Source organism: Falco cherrug, chromosome Z (genome assembly GCF_023634085.1).
Source record: "Falco cherrug isolate bFalChe1 chromosome Z, bFalChe1.pri, whole genome shotgun sequence".
Classification (NCBI taxonomy): Eukaryota; Metazoa; Chordata; class Aves; order Falconiformes; family Falconidae; genus Falco; species Falco cherrug.
Window position 1 is genome coordinate 48,767,882 of NC_073720.1, and position 20,232 is coordinate 48,788,113.

The window sequence follows — 20,232 nt, forward strand, 5'->3', positions numbered from 1 at the left end:
GATAAAATACATGTTAAGATATGATAATACATAACATTACATGCAAAATATTAAATAATATATTCCACTGTTTTAAGTCCCTTAACAAATATCAGTATAGCAGAACTCAATTATTTTTATTAGATCTCACATGAAATGAAAGAAAAAGTAAACTGTGGGTGGCATCAAAAAACATTTAATTCCCTTACTGCATTTCCCTTCTGCTGCTGTTATGGGTTGATCCAGACCAGCAGCCAAACATCCATGCAGCCAGTTGCTCAGGTCCCCCTGCATAACAAGGACTGAAGACTGAGTAGGAAGATCAAAAGCCAGAAAAGTCATGTATCAAGATAAAACCAGTTTAATGGGTGAAGAAAAGGAATAAAACGAACCAAACCAAGCAATGTTCACTCACCACCTCCCACAAGCATAGAGATGCCCAGCAAATCTCTGAGCAGTGGCCACCTTGGAAGACAGCCCCACTCCTCTGTCCTGCTTCATCTACCCCCAGTTTGACTGCTGAGGATGGTACGGGATATCCCTTCGGTCAGCTGGGGGCAGCTATTCTGGCTCTGTCCTTTCCCATTTTCTTGTCCACCTCTAGCTTACGTGCTGGGGACAGGAACAGAGTGGGAGACAGAGAAAGCCTCAACATTGTGCAAGCAGTATCCAGGAATAGACAAATTACTAGTATGTTAACAATATTGTTTCAGCCAAAATCAAAGACACAGCACCACACTGTCTGCTATGAAGAAAGTTAATTCCACCCCAGGCAGGTCCAGCACAATTGCTCATGTACAATTTAAAGCCATGCAGTACTGATGATTTTTTCACCAATTGAAGATAAGAATTCTCCTTAAAAACCAGTTCATAGTCCAATAATGATTTTCCAAAAGCTATTTCCTATAGATTATGCTCTGTTCACACTTGTATATTGATACGAAAAGAACTGTGCCATCAAAAGACGTCAAATAATTAGGTTTTCTAACTTTTTTTTTTTTCCTAACACGTAGTCAGTGCCAATAAGAAATGCATGGCCACTACAGCAATTACCAAAACTCAGCAATTACCAAAACTCTCACTGAAATGGACCAGAACCAGAGCCCTTTTTACCTGGTATGAAATAATGAGAGTTTTGTACCTCGGTGGCTCTATTAACTCTAAGGGGTGTGCGGTCCATTCTGCCATGAGGAAAGAGAACCAGGTTTTTACCATTGAAAACAGCAGCTGTACCGCACATTAGTGCTAACACTGAGTTATTACGGGGAAGAAGGAAGTGGACTTTACCTCCAGCTAGCGCTGCCCATCACGGGACACGATGTCATGTCATGCAGCACAGCCACAGCTGCAGGAGACCTGCCTCGGCTGAGGCGCCTCGTGCCACTCATCAGCCACGAGCACAGCGTGGCCACTGGCAGGAGCAGCGCGTTGCGGTGTGGTACCTGCCAAAGGGTGGTTGCCACCTTTTGGCTGTTTGGGGGCATCTGTGGCGGGATTTAATTCCCTGTCACACCGTGTGCTGAGGAGGCCTTGGAGAGGGTCTTTCCTTCAGCTCAGTGTCTGGGCACAGTGGAGTCTCCTCCACACCTGGAACTGCTACAAAAGGATTTTTGATTGAGATGGGGGGGGGGGGGGGGGGGGGGAGTGTCGAGTGAAAAGTAACTGGGAGATACTGTGGTGTGGTAGGCCCCTGTGTTGCTCCAGAAGGAAACCCCCTAAAGGGTCGTTTTCTGACCAAAGTATGAAGTACCGACAGACAGAACTTCCAGTAGACACCGAGAGCGCACATACTCCTGAAGGGAAGCCCACACCCGACACATTTTGACCCCCCTTCCCAAGCGTCCACCTTACACGGCTGCCCGCTGGGCAACGCCGCTTGCACGGGGGACCCGCGGCAGGGCGCCAAGGACGGCCGCGCCACACGGTCCCGAGCAGCCCCCACGCCCCGGGGCCCGGCGGAGACGGGCCCTCCTCGCCGCCGGGAGAAGCGACACGGGAGGGGCCGCGGGCTGCGGCCGGGCGCTCTCCCGCCGCCCGAGGGACGGGTCGGGGGCGCGGTGGCTGCGCCCGCTGCGGAGGCGGGAGCGCGCCGACACCCCGTTGAGGAAGTGGCCGCCGCTGCGAGAGAAAACGAGGAAGCGGCGGCACCGGCGGGCGCTACGCGCGGGTCCCGCCCCGCTCCCGGCCGTACCCTGACCCGGCCCGGCCCGGGCGCCCGAGGGCCGACGCCCCCCCGGTTCCCTCCGGGCTGCAGCGGCAGGAGCCGCCGGGCGGCGAGTGGCAGCGGCGCGGTGCGGAGCGACCCGCGGGGAGCGGTGAGTAGCGGCGCTCGGCCGCCGGCACGGGGGCCCCGCCGACCGCTGGCCCGTCGCCGCCGCCCCGTCCTCGGCCGCGCTGCGCCGTGCGGCGGCGGGGCCGGGGTCGGGCGGCGCGGGGCGGACGGCGGAACCCGCAGGGTCACCGGCCCTGCGGAGCGCTCGGCATCTCCGGAGGGAAGGGTGGAGAGGCGCGGGGCGGCGGGAGCGCCGTACGGAGCGGTGGCAGAGCGGCGGCGCGCGTGTCGCGGCGGGGCTCGCGTGTCGCGGCAGCAGCGCCTGGCTAGGAACGCACCCGCTTGAAAGCGAGCGTGAAACCGTCCCGTATTACAGTGTTTCTGAACATAAATACCACTGGCCCAGCGTCTGAGAAACCTAAATCTGGAACTTAGATACTAAAATGCACATTTCGTTATGTCTTTATACATCATTGTCGTGGTCGCTTTTGAACAAAGCCAAGCGTACACGAAAGTGGAGCTTCTGTCTGAATGGTGCATAGTCTGTCAAGGATTTGATGCCTGTCAAAGTGTCTTTAAAAATATGTTTCTTGCTTATCAAACTTCCCTATTTTGTTTCCAAGAAAACAACTGTAGTGTGTTAACCAGAAGTGCTGAGACTAGTTGAACACTACGAGCCTGAAGCCAGAGTCAATTGCTCTTAATTTCATGTGTTCTGCCAGCATATTCAGTTTTCTTCTTCAGCGCTGTACTGCACAAGCCTTGTGTTGTAGTTGGCCGGATTAGTGTGAAGGGATGTTATTTTGGACAAAGGTAATAAATGCTTTTGTTAGGTGATACTGACTCCGGTAGAAGAGCTGCAAGCAGAGTCCCAGTCTGTCCACATTACATGATACATTGTAAAGTACTTCAATTTTAAAACAAAATAATTCCTTTTAAGGGAATTCACTGTTCATAATTTATTTTTTTTTAATGTTCTTTTCTGTTAGGCTTCTTTCACGCTGTTGTTTTTTTCCCACAGAAGCTTTGGTCCCCTGAGCCCTTGGGTTGAATCTGCAGCCTAATCCATGGGCACAGCCATCCGGTACTGAGCTAGTATCGGCTTGCAGTGCTGTGTATTTTTGCAGTCTTGGAGTCCATAAAGTATAGCAGCGTAGAATACATTCAGGCAGTCCACTTAGAGGAACTGCGACTTCTTTTTTTTTTTTTTTTCTTCATCCCTCTGTTGAGCATTGAGTGATAAACAGACAAATAAGGAAGTTTGAATGTTCTTTATATTCTGACAGTTATCCTGTGGGGGAGAAAGATTATAGTGTGGTGAAAACAAAATAGTTTGAATTAAAGGTTTTGTAATCAGCTAGGATGCTCAAAAATGGTGGAAATAGATAAAAGTAAGTAATTGCTTCCATCTTCACATTCAGTTGGGGTGACGGCAAAATCCCAGAGAAATGTGGTTGAAGTGTTCTGGTTTTGTTTCTGTTAAAGAAAATATTAACACTCTGTGTAAGCAAAGGTGAACTGTGCAGCTCACCCACTTGCATGTGATGCAAGAGCAGAATTTGAAGTCACAGGAAGACAAAAACTGAATTTATTTTTAGAAGCAGCTAGTGGGTTATGTTGAGTGCAAAATAACATTTCTGAAGACCAATGATAAAATTATAAACCGGACTTGAGCACCTCTGAAGATACTGATGACAAAAAAAAAAAAAAAAAAGGTAGGGACTTTTCCTCAGTCTCCCATCCTTTCTTTTGGTTCTGTTGTGCCAGAGGCACTGGATGTGGGAGAGGTCACTTCTGAAATGTATATTGTATTCAGAGGTCATGGTCTCACAGTCATAACACTTTTTTGCAAATTACACTTCTTTTTTCCTTCCTAATATTTGCACCACTTTACAAAGAAACATTATTAATTTCTGTAGTTTAGTTTAAGCCCTTTGATCACTCTGTGAGAAAAAGAAGCTGTGAGCTTTGCAAGATTTTTCCCTATTTTTGTATACAGTAGAAAATAGTACAACACACAATTACTAATATTTATTTTGGGCATAGTAAAAAATAATTTGAACACAAAGTTGTCGGTTAGTGTTTGCATTTTCCTCCTTTAAGGTTTCAGGAGCAAGGCTGTATAGTTGATATAGCATTAAATTTCATGACACAGGGTAATGTAGAGGCATACAGCTAGGCAGAAGAAAAACCTTTTGCCACTGACTTCTGCATTGTTTGTCAGAGTGAGTAATGGGAAAACATCAGCATTGCAAGTGCAAGAAGTGTGAAGGAGCTTGTATGCTCCTGCATCAAAAGAAATGATTCCAGCATTCCAGCGTTTACTGTGGGTAAGAATAATTCATAAATATTCATAATGTTTGACAGAAAATATTACCTGCCTCAAAGAAATAAAATAAAAATTTGTAGTTTGTCTTTACATTGCAAAGTTAAAATTAGGTCAAAACTTCCTGTAGATACGATGACTAAATGGCCACTTCTTTAAACACGGTTGTTGTAAAAAGGAAAGAAAGGGAGAAAATACAGAGAAAACACAGGCAGGAAGTGTTAGAGTAGAATGTGTACTAAAGAAATGGGCATACATTTGCCTAAATATTTTAATATCATAAAGTTTTTTTTTAAAAAAGCACTTTTTTTTTTAAGTACTTAAAAATCTTTATCGTAAGCAACAGATTCAGTAAAATGAGTAAAAGAACCAGGGTTCATCAGTTAATATCAGCTAATACATTAGCCACAGCCCACCCCTACCATCTGGGATAGTCTTTCTCTTGCTTCCCCGCACCCCCCTCCCCCCCCCCCCCCCCCCCCCCCCCCCCGCCTTGGAATAAAGTAATTATGTAAGTGAGAAAAGGAGAAAAACTTAAAACTTTCTGAGACCGTGGAGTCTAGAACACATAGAAGCCAGAGTGTACTGTCTCTTAGCTAAAGCCAGTGTGACTGAGAGCATCTGTGGGATGCTAGAGCTAAAATGCTAAGATGCGTGCTGCTGCTGACCACTGAGTGTGCAGTTTTGCTTTTACAAATTCTAGTGCCCATTTCAAAATTGGCTTTACAAATTTCAAAGGAACAAAGCTCAGTTTACAACAAAGTCTTATTGTTTTTTAAAAACTAGTTTTATTGATTTTTTGGTAGGGTTGCCTGAAAAGTGGATTACTTAATCTAGATTTGAAAACTGAGGCTAGAAACCTTCTGTAAAGGAAGGGTTTTTTCCTCCCAAACTCCTTTAAAATGAGAAAAACTTAAACTGAAAAATCCTTTTTGTCATTTTGTTTAGACAGAACACAGAAAAGGAAGCTAGTAAGTGTACTAAGCAGTTGTTCATGGATAAATTACTACTCTGGGAAACTCAGGCCAAATTTGATAACTTGAATCATGAAAGCAAGTTCAGTTTATGCAAAAAAACAAAACTAAGATTTTGAAAAGGTGAAAATCTCCAATATCTGAAATATGGGGAATGTAAGTAAAGGAAGTAGCATTAATGTAGTAATCTTTGACATAAGGTGTTAAATTTCACTACTGCATTTCAAAGAATATATATGAATTCCAGAGTATTTTGCTCAAAAGTTAGTAAAGCAAGCAGGATGCTTAAATAAGGATTATTTTTGTAAATCAGATAAATGGGATTAGCTATCTTTTGAACCAGTGAACCATCTTGCAAGTTTCTGAGAACGATGACTTATTTAAAATGAGTATCAAGAGGCTGCTCTGAACCGTTCTGGTCATGCATGCAGCCGGAAACCCCAGAATCAAAGTGGGCATCAGCAGAGGCTCCAAGTAACTATTCTGTCCTCAGTTATGTGCAGTTGGTAAGAAATCTGCTGCCCCAGGTGAGCTGAATGGCTGCATGACAGTCTTCATCCAGTGGATATAACAAAGATCAGGCACTCCTATGCATAGAAGCTCAGGAAAAAATCCAGTAAGGGACGAGTGAACTCAAACCCACTGGACATGTTTTCTGCAAAGGGTGCAGAGCTGCATTCACGTGGAAGCAGTGGTGTACTGAGGGAGTGATGTTGCTAGTGTGAAATCCTGTTGCCTCTGACTCACAAGTTTCATCAAATGTAGGCAGCTTGTTGATATCCTGGTGTAGCAACTATCTGTAGCAACAATTACCAATGGACAATTTAGCAATGTAACTGTTGATGCTATGCAAAGAACAGCACAACATGAGAAAGAAAAAAAAAAAAAACCCCAAAAAAAGCTATTTTTTTTTCCAGCCTGGCAGTTTGTCATGCAAGAGCTAGGGAAATTCTGCCTATTGGCCCAGAACGTGCTGAAGCCAGGTGCATCCTCTCTCTGCCCAGAGTGATAAACGGGCCTTATCAAGAATATTTCACTGGTCCAGGTGTTGCAAATAGGCTTCCTCTGCAGGAGGGGAGGAAAAGGGTCATGCCTCTCTCTGCATAGCATTTCTTGAACATTCTCATGCTTTACGTGAGAGGTGAGGTTAGAGTTAGTGTAAGTGGTCATTTGCTGGCTAAAAGGGGTTGCTGCTTGCTAAGACTATTTGATTCACTCTTTATGGCAGTGAAAAGTAAGCTTTAGCTGTGCTGCTTGTTCTGAGGGTATAGGGTGGTATGGGGAGAGGATGCAGACTCAATCTTTTCTGGACTGCTGATTCACTGATGTATTAATTGGTATGAGGAGGTTTTTTGCTATGCAGTCTGCCTTTCTGATGTACATGTCCTCACCAAAGCTAGTCAGGAAGAGCTAACTATACTGCTGGAGGATAATATTTTTGGAGAGAAGTCTTCCTTTGATCTGGCTCCTAATTAACAAAACTATTATGCAGATTTTAGGGAACTAGTCCTTAATGTTGGCAGTCTGGCTGTATGAACTAGTATCACATCTTCCTTTCAAAAAAATAAAATAAAAATGCTTGTCCTTTCTTTCATACTTCTGTGGCTGTGAACTTTTTCTGAGTGTAACTACCAGTAAGAGATGAGCCATTGTCAGTTACAGTACCTCTGTAGCAGAACATTAACCCTGCTATATGCTCCTACCAGGAGCTTTTCAAAGAAAGAAGTAACATGCCAGGGTTTTTATAGACTCTAGAAAATGGCACTGAGAACTCTCGATCAGTTTTGTAGAAACTTGCCTGTTCTAGAAGTACAAAAATCAAATTATTTTTGTTCCTGCAATAACTTCTCTGCTTTATGTAAAGGAGGGTACTGTAGACTACTTGAGATGACAGGTAATCTTGGTCTGAAAGGGGAACCTGCCTAATATTGCCACTCCAGCTCACAATGAGGCCAGTCCATTGAGGCATCCATCCACTAACGGGTTTTAGTGATCCTGGAGACAGAGCAATCAATACATTTCAGAGAAATTAATGACGTCTAATGGGATCCAAATAGTCTTGATTTGTTGTTCACTTAACAGTATGCAATTGCTGACATTCATGGCTGAAAACCTGAGGTTGTTATCTACAGTTGTAGTGTCCAGACCAGGAACTAAGTAGAGACAGACAAAGCTGCAGAAAGAAGGGAAGTTCATACCTTTGTAATAGCTTTGGAAATGTCATCCTGCAACAACTAAACAACTAGTTTAAAATAAAAAGAAAAGTTAAAAGAAAGATACTTATTTGAACCAAAAAGGCAAGCATGTCTTTTGAGTCTGCCCGCTAGTAAAACCAGAGTGGTGTTTATCCTGAATTTTGATGAAATATTTATTTTAGTCCTGTGATGGCTTTCAAACTTTGATACTGCTGCAATAATGTTCAGTTTCTGCTGGGATATCTTTTATTTTCAAGCTGGAGCTATTACTTTTCTTTCATCTTTTGTTTGATAGTAGTGACTTCTAGAACTGATAGTGCTTTAGTTCTGAGAGATGTCTTGTTTACCAGAGATTTTGCTAAAAATCTCACAAGGAATGAACAACAAAGTTATGGATTGTGCATCTGTCCACACTTTGGGCCCGATCTTTCTAGATCTTTCTCAGTTCTCATGGTAATAAAAATCCACAGTATCCAACTGTGGTAGTCAGGGCTGCATTTTTTTGTTTTTTGTGTGTTTGGAAATTGGGCAGATGTTCCAGGTTTTGCTTTCCTGGAAAAGAACATTTTGGTTCAACTTTGGTGTTGGTATGTCATTCTGGTAGATCTCCTTCTTCTGTCAACTTCTTTCTGAGGTGTGAAAAACAATTGACAGTAATGAACCTTGAGAAAAAGATTTGGGGCATTTTTTTGTGAAAGTTTAGTGATAGTTTGGTGTGTCTTTTTTTTACTGAGCTATCTTGTCCATAAGCATTTTGTTATAGCTATGTCTGTAAAGTCTTCTGTAAAAATAAGATTATATCCCACCTGGAAACAGGCTGTACTGATATGCTTAAAGTCATTGTATCTTTGAACCTGAAAAAACCAGGCTACTGTGTAGGCAGTTCCATCTATTTTTAGTGATTGTCCTTGCAGGTAGGCTGATAGTGGTTTTGGTTTGGTCTTCACATGTTTTCACTGACTTTCATAGTAGAGTCTCTGCAGTACATAGAAGAGTTTTACTTTTTACTGTATTTCTGGAAAGGCACTAAACTTGGAATAAAACCAGGAAGAAATGTTATGTAACTCAGCTCAGTAATTCCTGAAGTATTCAGAGGTAGCTGTGGGCTCCTTGAGAAAGACTTCTGTATGTGCACCCCAACCCAAACTTTTTTTTTTTTTTTTTTTTTAGTCTGCATTAGGAAGAATCAGTTATCTCTGTACTCGGTTGTCACTGCAGAGCCCACAGCTGGTGTTGAAGGTCTGTCTCTGCTCAAAGAACTTGGTTCAACCTTGTCACAGTGGGAAAATGGGAGAGTAGGGATGGGTCTGCCTGGAATAACTTGAGTGCTTTCCTTCAGATGCTCGCCTATCCACAGTGCTTCCACTGTTTTGTACGGTAGGTACTGATCGCAGTGCAGCACTTTGCCAAAAAGGCAGCAGACTTCCACAGAAACAATGCCATCTGTTTTAAGACAGAAATGTTTGCTTTGACAAGAGACATCTTTAGCCAGGGGCAATAGTTGCATATGTGACAGTATAAGAGTTGCCTGGAAAAGAAGGCAAGGCAGGGACTAGTAGAGGGTGAGAATGTGGAAGGAAGTGTTGATACTACTGTGTTGGTGTAATCTCTTTTTTTTTTCTCCCCGTTTTTCTTAAAAAATGTGAAAGTCATAGGGTTGCTACTCCCAGGGAAAGAATAACTCTAATCCATATATGCCTGGCTTTTTTTTTTTTTGGCTTTTTTTTTTCTTTTCACCCCTACCCCCAGTAGCCTTCTAAGCTTTTCAAAAGCTCAAAGCAGAAGAACCTTTTTAGTGGAAAACTATGACATGTGAAAAGATTACCAAAGGCAGGAGAGTCCCAAAAGGAAGGTGTTGTGGGAAACAATAGATTCCTAGCATCAGTGAAGAATGTTTTTTTTAGTGCTCAGTGCTCCTCCATGATCTCAGTACAGAAACTTATATAGGAAACCACTGAATAACATGAACACTGTGCTGTTTTTTCTAAGCATCTGTTTGCCTTATAATAGTCAGTAATAGTATTGCCAGGTAAAGTAGTATTTCCTCTGGAAATATTTCAATAGCTAGAGTGCCTTCAGCAGTCTGATGATATCAGAATATCAGATGCAATTTAAGTAAGAGCATTTCTAGCACATTTCAGTGAAGATAAAAACATATGTCTAATTGTCTTCGGAACAGATAAAAATTACTCTGGGAACCAAATCCCAAGAACAATATTTCTGAAATAACTTTTTTTTTAAGCTAATAATAATTTCAGGTGTGCTTGTGATTTTGGTTTTTTTCCCAGTTCTTTGGATGAATAACTCTTTGATACAAGAGGGGAGATAAAAAAAATAAAGGGTTTAGGTTCCCTAAATCTAGTAGTTGAAGCACCAATACTACCTGTTCAGCAGGCATTTTTTAGTTCTAACATGGCCAAAATTCTGATGATTTACATGAACAAGGGCAACCATAGTTTTGTCTTAAGCTGAGAAAGGTGCTAGCAAGGCCACAAACTTTCAGAATCATGAGAACACGCAAAACCTGCAAGAGATTAGACAACTCCACAGGTGTTGCAGTGTTAATAGGTCTGGGCTGTGAACTCCCCATCAGAATATCTTCTGATCCCAAAGCTACCACATTCCCTATTTGTACCCAGATAGGCCTTAATTAAGCTACAGTTGTGTTAAAGTACTCATCAGCATACCCTAGCAGGAACACTCTAGTTATCCTAAAAGCAGTGCAAGAAATAAGAAATATCTAAAAGAAAATGCTTCTGAAACTGGACTGCTGCAAAGTAAAATATGGAACCTGGCACCCGAGACAGGTATGCCTGTTAAAAGTGCTAACGAGAGAGAGGTTAATGTTGAAGAAATAGTGAAAAAACAATTTGCTTAAAAACTAACAGATATGCTTTGTGTATCCATCAGCACTGGCCAGGAGTGTGTGTGGAACAACCGGTGAGCCTTTGGAGATGAAATAAGGCATGTCTTAGAGTGAAGTACTGGGAAAAAACAGTGCAGCATAATGCCTGGATCATCAGTAAAAGGATGCAGAGATCAGAGATGGCCATTTGATGATTGCGTGAGGAAAACTTCTCATGAAGTGGGAGGAAACACATGGAGAAGGAGGCCCAAGCATGAGTGATGGAAAGGTTGTGGTAGGCTGTAAGTTGGTTAGAGATGCAGTAGGTGAAGGCTGAGACATTCTGCCTTAGGCATCAGTATACAGCCAGGGCACTTCCCTGAGGAAGAGACATGTTGGTGATCCCCTGTGTAATACCTTTCCCTCTAAGACAGGACTACACACTTCCCTTTCAGTATAATGAACAGGACACTGTTTGGAGATGTCACTGTCTACAAAAGTTGTAAAAATCATGAGTGCTACCAGTTGAATTAAGTAAGATTGAATTAAGTAAGATTTCAGATTCTTTCAGTAGGTCGGAAAGTTCACCGTAGTGTCCCAATCAAAATCTAGTTTGTTGGAACAACTTGAGAAAATGGTATTCTGCTTCATTTCCTTCCCTAATGACTTACTTTTAAACGTATACTATGTTCTTCCTTTATTTCTGCATACTTTTCTCATAAAAATTCCTCTCCTAAAGTCTGGATAGAAATTAAATCTTCATGTTTATTCAGGAAGCTAAAGAAGACATTTAAAGGCAATCTGATGAATCAAATTAAGACCACCATTCAGGTGATTTTAAAGGTTATTTTAAAGGTGAAGAAATTAGAATAGAGCAAGTGCTTAAATCCATTTTGTTTGTTCAATTACTATAAAATTCTAAATATCTGTTTTATATGTGAGACAATAACTATAGTTTTATAATAACTCAATGGTAATTATATCAGATTTTACATCAGCTCAGAGTATACCAATTAGATTGTACTAAATCTGGAAAGTACCAGAATATTTACATGAATACTACATGAAGTCACTGTCAAATTTATAGGTCTAATTCTGTGCATGCTTAACTCCTTTCAGCTTTTAGCTGTGTTACACAAGGTGAATATGTAGAAAATAATATTAACATGAAAAATTGTGGTGCTATTCACATTAGCACACTTGATTCCAAGAGTTCTAATTATCAGGAATTTTAGGGAAAAAATGCATATTCAGATCGTTCTAATATTTTTTTTTCCTGTTTATGACCAGAGAAGTGTTGAAGTCACAAGTTGTGTGTGTATTTTCAGAATTCTGTGCTGTGCAGTGAGCCTTTCTTATGCTTTTTGCATGCAAAAGACACTTGCTCTAAAATTTTCTTTACTTTCATACATTGCTCAGAGACTACTACTTTGAAAAACAAGAGAAAGGGAAAAAATAGTTGTTCGAATAAAGAGCTTATGTTGACCACTGTTTCACCACTACCTGCGTTTTGATCTTTCGCCACACTTCAGTCCTTTTACTTATTAAATAGTTGGACAAGTAAACTAATCAATCAGCTGCCCTTGGGTCTTCTTCCACATTCCTGTTTCATCTTTGAAGGAAGATTCATACTCCTCTTTATAATTTCTTCTGTTAGTCAAGATCAGTACCTCAGTAACACTATGCTCACTTTTGAGCATATGAAACCTTTCAATAAAACAATTATTCTACCTTTATCCTTGTCTAAATATAAGAGATGAAAGAGGAGCTAGCTAAGGGTAGCAGTATGATCAGCATAGATTCTTTCCAGGTTACTTTTCCCAAGTTTTTCTCCTCTGTTTTGTAAGAATGTTACGCTTCCCTGCATGCATAAAATGTGTGAGATACTAAACTTTTGAATTATGTCTGGAGTACTCACTGTCTGCAACACTGATGAGGAAGCTACCTGAGGGGAAGTGTGTACCTAATTTTCCTATGCATTTGCATAGGTTTTTTTCCTTTCATGTAAGATAACCATGATATTTGATTGCATTTGTAGCTTCCTTAAAAGTCAAATTTAATGGCTATGGGGAGAGTTGCACTTTAGACTTTATTTTACTGTTATACTCAAGTGCCTGTCTCAGGTAACCAGCCACACTTCCTCCAGCCATCTCAAGGGTAAAGCCTTACATTCAGCCCTTTGGGGACCTAATCTCCATCTTACAGCCTCACATTTGTAACTGTGCTGACTTGACAAGCCGAGCGTTATTTGTCCCCTGGAGGAATTGAGAGGAGAAAAGTGTGACTCCAAATACATTTTCTTCTACTCTGTTATTGATTTTAGAAGGGTATAAAACTCCTGAAAGGAAAGCAAGATTTTGAAAGTCCAACCAAAGAGAACAGCCATCTCAAACTCAGAAATTCTTCCAAAATAGAGAAGTTTTTAACCATCATCTAATGTTCTACAGGTATATTAACTCCTTGTGTATTGATGGGACACTACATCAGTCTGACCATATCCTAATGTTGCTGCGTACTGAATATTCATATATTAGATGTGGTGGAGAAACCTTGTCCAAAATCCATCAACATTAACCTGTTTTTCAAAAGTAAATCAACTCTTTGTTGTCTGAAACTTTTATAAATAAATTGTGTGTGAAATCTAAGAGATCATAAGGATCCTGCTGCTGTTCTTCCAGTGATAACTGAGATACATTGTCCATATTTTATAAACTTTTTATAGCATGGACTTTCTCATCTGTATAAATTCAAGCTCCAAATGAGTCTTCAACAAATACCAGTGAAACGGAGTGAATGCTGTATCTCAAGAGCATTATTTAGGACAATAGAACATTTGCCTGTACTCTGAGTCTTGGAAATAGACATGTAGCATACCTAAGAGACTGTCTTCTTGGTTACCATCAGATAGATGCTTAGAGCAGCCAGAATCCAGAGACCACGTTTATGTTGTTCTCATTACAATGATATGTGAGTAACTCTAATTTAGGGCGCAGGAAGCATGACTAAACATACAAAGTGTTACTTTTTCTCCCACATTTTGCCCCAACTGAGAACCACACAGCACATGTTGATAGGCTTCTGGGAGCTGGAGTGACTGTACTTTTATGTGTTTACCTTTTGAGAGGTCAGTTTGTAGGTATGATATGCCAAATCAAAGAAATCAGTCTTGCACCGGAAAACTCCTTTTTACTGCTCTTTCATTCACAGTGTTGGTTAAAGCTTCTACCAGGAAAACTTTAATCTCCTTATAGAGAGGTCTGTTGTGCCAAAAGTGCATTATTGGCCACAGTCTTCATCTCAGAAAAAAGTCTTTATGATTCCCTTAGCTCAGAGCATCAAGCACCATAAAAAGGAGATGTATTTTGATGCTTTGTTGTGTCTGAATTTTACAAAAGAATGATGACTTCTTGAACAAATGTTCTGGGCAATTCAGGGGATATCGTAGGCAATTTGATTCTGCAGCTATGCAAGTTGCTGCGGCCAAGTAATTATCTCTGCTGGAATGAAGTCTTTTCACAAACTGGAGGTAGTGGTGTGTATTGCCCATGGCTGCTGCTAGCAGAGGTCATACTGTCAATAAGGAATCCAAGATGTCTAAATACAGACCAGTCACAGACACCTACTTCTTACTGCTCAAGACTCTACCATATGTATCATTCATTCAGAATGTTTTTATCTGCCCATCTGTGCCATTGTCCTGCTGGGGACCAGAGTCTGCTTTGGCTTTTGTGGTATTTCTTGGGCTTGAGAGAATTCTGAATTTGTTGTGAACTGCTAGATAACATTTAAACTATTTTTGCCTGTTTTTCTAAAGAAAAGGGCTCATTCAGTCACCATCCTGTCATGCTCTCCCTGACAGCTTTTTAAGTTTGGCCTAACTTCTCGGAGGAGACAGTCTGATGGATAGTCTTATCAATCATTTACAGGAATGAATAAATAAATGTGCCCAAAGGAGAACAAGCCAGCACAGCACCTCCACTGCATGAAAGCATGAGCTCAAAATGTGCCCATTTTTTCTAAGCCTGCAATCTAAATATGTAGCTGCAGCATGTGTTTCCCTGATACCCAGTAGTTAATGTACAAGGAGGAAGTTGAGGGTACTTGAGTTGGCGCTTATGAGAATTTTGGAAGATGGAGCAAGTGTAAGTCTAAAAGGAGGAGTCTGGGTTATTGCTTGAAGGCTGTAGTGTATGAATTCATAGGAAGCCAGGCCTTGTTCATGAAACAATTTGCTGTTTTAAGGAGAGCCCTGCACACTGTTTGTTAGTTGGAGTTCAAGATGAAAAGAAAAAGGGGATTGAAAGGAAAAATAGTTTTTCTTTTTCTGCAAGATTCTAGACAGAGCCTTCTTCCAAAAACTGGGTCTGATGGAGCAGTGCAACTTATCAGCAAAGAATGGTTGAACCACTTGGCCAAGGTGTCTACCCCTGTGCTGACATGGAGCTGAGTAACTGTGCCTTGCATATTTGCCAACAGGGCTGATACTTTTTCAGGATGAAGGAGTTTGGTTTTATGTCAGAGAGTGTGAAGAAGTGGACAGAACTCAATCTTTCTTTAGATAACTATACAGATTTCATCTCAATGGCTTTCACAGCAGTCAATATCTTTGGGGAATATTAATTAAACCCTTTTAAAAAATCTCTTATTTCTATTTCTTTGCCACATTTAAATACAACTTTAACTACTTAAAACTAGGTCACTCAATAAGAAGCAAAAAGCCCTTAAAAGAAAGGTCTTTAGCAGCAGTTAAATTTATGTATTTTATTTCAGCAGCACTATACTTGTGTGCAGAGATGGCATTTCCGAGTGCCTTGTTTTAGTTAAGTTCTGATTCAAACCCACAAACTCTAATTGCATTAACAAAGCTAACTATTGAATCTAGGCATAATATCCATAACTTGTCTGGTAGAAAAGAATGTATAAAGACTAAATTTGTCAAAACTTTCACTTGCAGAGTTAACGTGACTGTCCAGGATAACAGATTACTTCCTTCTAGCATAAGATGTGTCGTAATGGGCTTTAAAGGAAATTGAAGAACTGTGTGTAGAAGTGCAGCCAGTAGATAGTAGGAGAGTACAGGCCAACACCATGACATCTTAACAGGTCAGACAGTTGAGGGTCATTAAAATTCAAGCTCCAGCAAGAAGTAACAAGGACCGGTTCCAGTCACACAGTCTGAATGATGAACATGCAGGTAAGGAGCCTCCAGCAACATGCTGTATCTCAGTTCTGACTGGACAGATTCCAGCTTCACCCTTACTGCCGTGTCAATCCACAGGTGACCCCAGGGTGTGTAGTTATACTTGAACTGTTTTCAAATCTAATAGTTTGATAACAACAGCACTGCCAGAACAGCAGCATGAAGCTCTGCACTGTCCAGTTTTTTGAGCATTTAGTCAGATTTCCAGGTCAACATTTAAACCCCAATGAATGCCCTGTCATACCACCTTCTCTGCTTTCATGAGATGAGTAGTTCAGTTTAACTTGGTATGCCTGTACATGCTTCCCCTTTGGACAGTGCTTTGGAACATCTTTTAGAAAAGAGTGGAGAAATTTTTACTCGGAGGTGTTAGTCTATTGCTATGCATACTTATCACTTCTGTTTTGTGTGTGTTCTGTGACTTCTTAATGAGCAGATACGAGTTTTTCAGCATTTATATTAATACTCATTAATATGCTGAATTGACAACAGTGGAACAACCTGGTGTTACAGACTATACAAAAAGCATGCCACCAAAGAGAACTTCTGTCTGGGCAGCTCATTCTGAAGAGTGTATAGTGAATACTGAGACTAAACAATGCTCTGAGGAGTACCCTGATATGAAATACATCAATATCAAAATGAATTTTAATTTCAGTAGCCATCTCGGGATCTTTTGTAGCCAGGGAATGTGAGTTTCCCCTCCCACGTCCCCACGCCCCCACTTTTATGTTATTAGCTCTTAATTTCATTCTAAAGTTCTTTGTCCTTTTTAGATATGAAGGTCCTAATATTTTTTTTCAAGACTGCTGAAATTAAAGGTATGGAGAAAAGGAACTTCCATGAAAATAAGTTCCCACAGATAGAGTGTGGTGGCATTTTTCTGTTGGAATTTTGTTCACTGCAGCATTACTGAGGTGTTTTGAACAGGTACTGCAGTGTAGTACCATTTTTGGTATGAGAATTGTATGAAATTATTTTGGCCTTTTCTCCAAATTAGCTGTACAGTGCCAGTGAAAAGCCAGCATGGATCATTCATCCATCCATGCATCCAGTATGTTTGTGTCCAGGCTAACCTACCTACCAATATGTCAATGGAAACCTTCTGCAGTCTTAGGATTAACATTTGGCAGCTGTGATGTTGTGTTCCAGCTACCTCTGCTGTTGAGGACATCAAAGATTCATATAGAATAGAAATTATAGCAATTGTTCTTTTGTTTTAATTACGGTGAAACATGATTTCAGCTCTTTTCTTATGGAAAACCTATCAGCAAATCTGTTTTTCTCCATGCATTGTGACAGTGAGATTGAAGACTTGGAGCCTGCCTTCAAGGAACACTTTGTCAGAGGTGGGAAGATGTACATTCATCTCCTAACCAGCAGTATCTGTGGTGCAGAGTGGAGTAAAATGAATGACACGGTGACATGGGGTGTCTGAGGGAAACAAGTAAGCAGGAATGAAGAAAACGGGAACTAGGGCAAAGCCTCCATGTTTGTAATGACTTTCAGATTAATAGAATGATAGAAACACTGAGGTTGGAAAGACCCTCGAGATCATTGAGTCCAGCCATAATCCTAACACTGCCACGCCCACCATGAAACTACTTCCCTAAGTGCCACGTGTACATTTTAAATACCTCCAGGGATGGTGACTTGTTTACAAGCCTGTTCCAGTGCTTGGTAACCTTTTGGTGAAGAAGTTTTTCCTGTTATCTGATCTAAACCTACCCTGGCACAACTTGACGCCATTTCCTCTCATCCTATCACACCTGGGAAGAGACTGACTTCTGCCCTGTCTGTGGCAGCTGGCTCGTGCCACCATACCTTATAGCAGAGCTGCTCTTCCCTATGGCTTCCTCAGCACCTGATGCCATGTCCTGCTAAGAGAGATGTGCAAAGTGCTGGAGTGTGTCTGGTGCTAGGAGTAGAAAACCCAAGGAAGCCCCAAAAGGCTGTGGGAGAGGGGAGGGAAGAGCTTCCCAAGGGCTTTCCTTGCAGGCTGGAAAGCAGTAGCCACAGCCCTGGGTCAGGACAGAGATGCGGGGCTGTGCCAGGCTGTGCCTCTATTTGTGCACCCCCTTGGGATGGAGAGCAGGACTGAAGGCATTGATCTCCTTCACACGCCCCAGTGCTCAAGCCAGGATGGGCAGGGAGAATTGGCTGGGCCCTGTTGAGCTGTTGGGGAGCCCTGGGGGAAGAGCTGATATACCCAAAACCCTGACCCCCCCTGCTTTCCCCCCCAGACACCGCCAGAGTAGCACAGGGTACCTGCAGGGGGTGGTCAGGGAAGACAGAGGAACTTAGTGGGAGTCTTCACCACTGCTGATGTCCCTGGCACCCTCCTCACACCCACAGTCCTGGGACAGGTGCCAAGGGCATCCACAGCGCTGTGCAGCCAGGCAGAGGGGAGAGGAGTGCTGGAAGGGGCTGCCTTTGCACAGTGTCCAGAGCTGCTTTTTCCCCCATGCCAAAACAGGTAGAACAAACTGACAGTCCTGCTGGAGCCTGCATGCCTTGTGTGTGCGCCCACATGAGCCCTGGGCAAAATGTGCAGGGACAGAGCCTGCAGGTGCTGAAAAGCAATGAGGTCAGGAGCTGTCACAGCTGTTCCCCAGTGACATTACAGGGCTGTCTGGGGCTGCCCCGAATGGCTGCCAAGCCAGGAAGGCAGATGCCCCAAAGGGGGAAAGCCTGCTCCGCATGATGTTTCCTCTTGCTGAACTTCATTAAATTCCTGTCAGCCCAGTTCTTCAGATTTTCCAGGTCCCTTTGAATGGCATCACAACCCTATGGTGTTTCAGCCACTACTCCATATTTCTAATCTGTGAATTTGCTGAGGGTGCCATTGTCTACCCCCTTAATGAAGGTCTTAAACAATATTGGCCCCAGTACTGACCCCGAGTTAACTAGCCTCCAACTGGACCTTGTACTATTGATTACAGTTCTCTGACCCTGCATTATGTTACTGAAATAATGTATTTTGTTTAAGGAAAGCTGCATTTGTCTTCATCTGTTGAAGTCAAAATTGTCATTTTACATAGTGGTTTATGCAGAATCAGTGCTTGGTGGTGACTTACTGATGAAGACTGCCTTCTTCCTCTTCAGTTACAGCTTTCTTTTACAATTAATAAACAGAAGATATATTAGTGGATTAGTATGTGATCTTAAACCTTTTATTACAAACCAGATGAGTAATAAATAACATGCTGCACACAGCTCCATTTTGTAGGGCTGCACTAGCTCTGCAGCTTTGATATCTCCCTTCTTTGAGAAGGGAGCAGACGAGAAGATCTGCGCAACACTGCCTGACTGTGTCTTGACTACTTTTCCATACTGTGTGAGCCTTGTTCATTTAACTTGTCTGTTCCTTCCTACCACACCTCCTTTCTTCACATATTACAGACCAGTACAGGTATTTCTCTTCTGTTTCTTGACCCAAGCACAAGACACAACAGATCAGCTATGGTCCGCTGATGGGCCAAATCTGAACTAAGCAGTGGGCACACCACAGCTCTGCCTGTCTGCAGTGGCCAGGGAAGGTGTCAGCCTGAAGCACCGTGTGCCAAAAGGCCCTGCGTTAAGATGCTCATTCCTCAGTTGCAGTTTTGCACTATGGACCGTCCCTTTTTACATGGTATTCCATGAAGTCCTCTCTACCTGTGCTCATATAGCTCGGTTGTACACTTTGGCCATCTGCACATTGTTACTATACAAACAGGGAAAAACTTTCTATTGGGATTTAGGAAGACAACTTCTAACAAGATAACAAAAATGTTATCTTCCTCCCAAAGCCTTTCAAAAAATCTGTTACCGACGTGCCATGTGTGAACTGCCATGTTACTGGTTTATCCTTTATTTTCAACAGATGCTCATGTCTCTGTCTTTGTTTTTCAAGTACAGGATAGTAAATTTGCTACTTGGAAAAGAGAAAACATGGCTTCCAACACAACGAACCCTGCTAACCATTTGCCGTACTTCTTTGGGAACATTACACGTGAAGAAGCCGAGGAGTATCTGATGCAAGGAGGCATGAGTGATGGACTATACTTGCTCCGCCAAAGTCGAAATTACCTGGGAGGCTTTGCCTTATCCTTGGCCCATGGAAGGAAGGTTCATCATTACACAATTGAGAGGGAGCTGAGTGGCTCATATGCTATTGCAGGAGGCAAGTCACACGCCAGTCCTGCTGAACTCGTTAACTATCACTCAGAGGAAGCAGATGGCCTTATCTGTCTCCTGAGAAAACCTTTCAGCAGACCACCAGGCGTTCAACCCAAAACTGGACCCTTTGAAGATTTGAAAGAGAATCTCATCAGAGAGTATGTCAAGCAAACTTGGAATTTGCAGGTAAATCCAGGCTGATTTTGCCATAAAGTGGTCTTTTGAGTTTGGGGAGAAAAAGAGATTGCCGCGTTTGTTTCCAGCTATTGCTGCTGTTATG

General features: G+C 42.1%; 1 protein-coding gene across 4 annotated transcripts in view; it reads left to right on the forward strand.

The window, feature by feature from the left end:
• The first annotated feature begins 1,975 nt into the window (after window positions 1–1,975).
• The window catches only part of SYK (spleen associated tyrosine kinase), a 54,707-nt gene continuing 36,450 nt past the window's right edge, over window positions 1,976–20,232 (forward strand). Inside the window, exons 1-3 of one of the 4 annotated variants that reach the window (XM_055699043.1) lie at window positions 1,976–2,294; window positions 8,917–9,123; window positions 19,692–20,138. In XM_055699043.1, the coding sequence (XP_055555018.1) occupies window positions 19,725–20,138 (414 nt within the window). In that variant the 5' untranslated portion in view covers window positions 1,976–2,294; window positions 8,917–9,123; window positions 19,692–19,724. Of the gene's footprint in view, window positions 2,295–8,916; window positions 9,124–19,686; window positions 20,139–20,232 lie in introns of all 4 variants that reach the window. The other 3 variants (XM_055699042.1, XM_055699044.1, XM_055699041.1) reach the window with 3 other exon arrangements.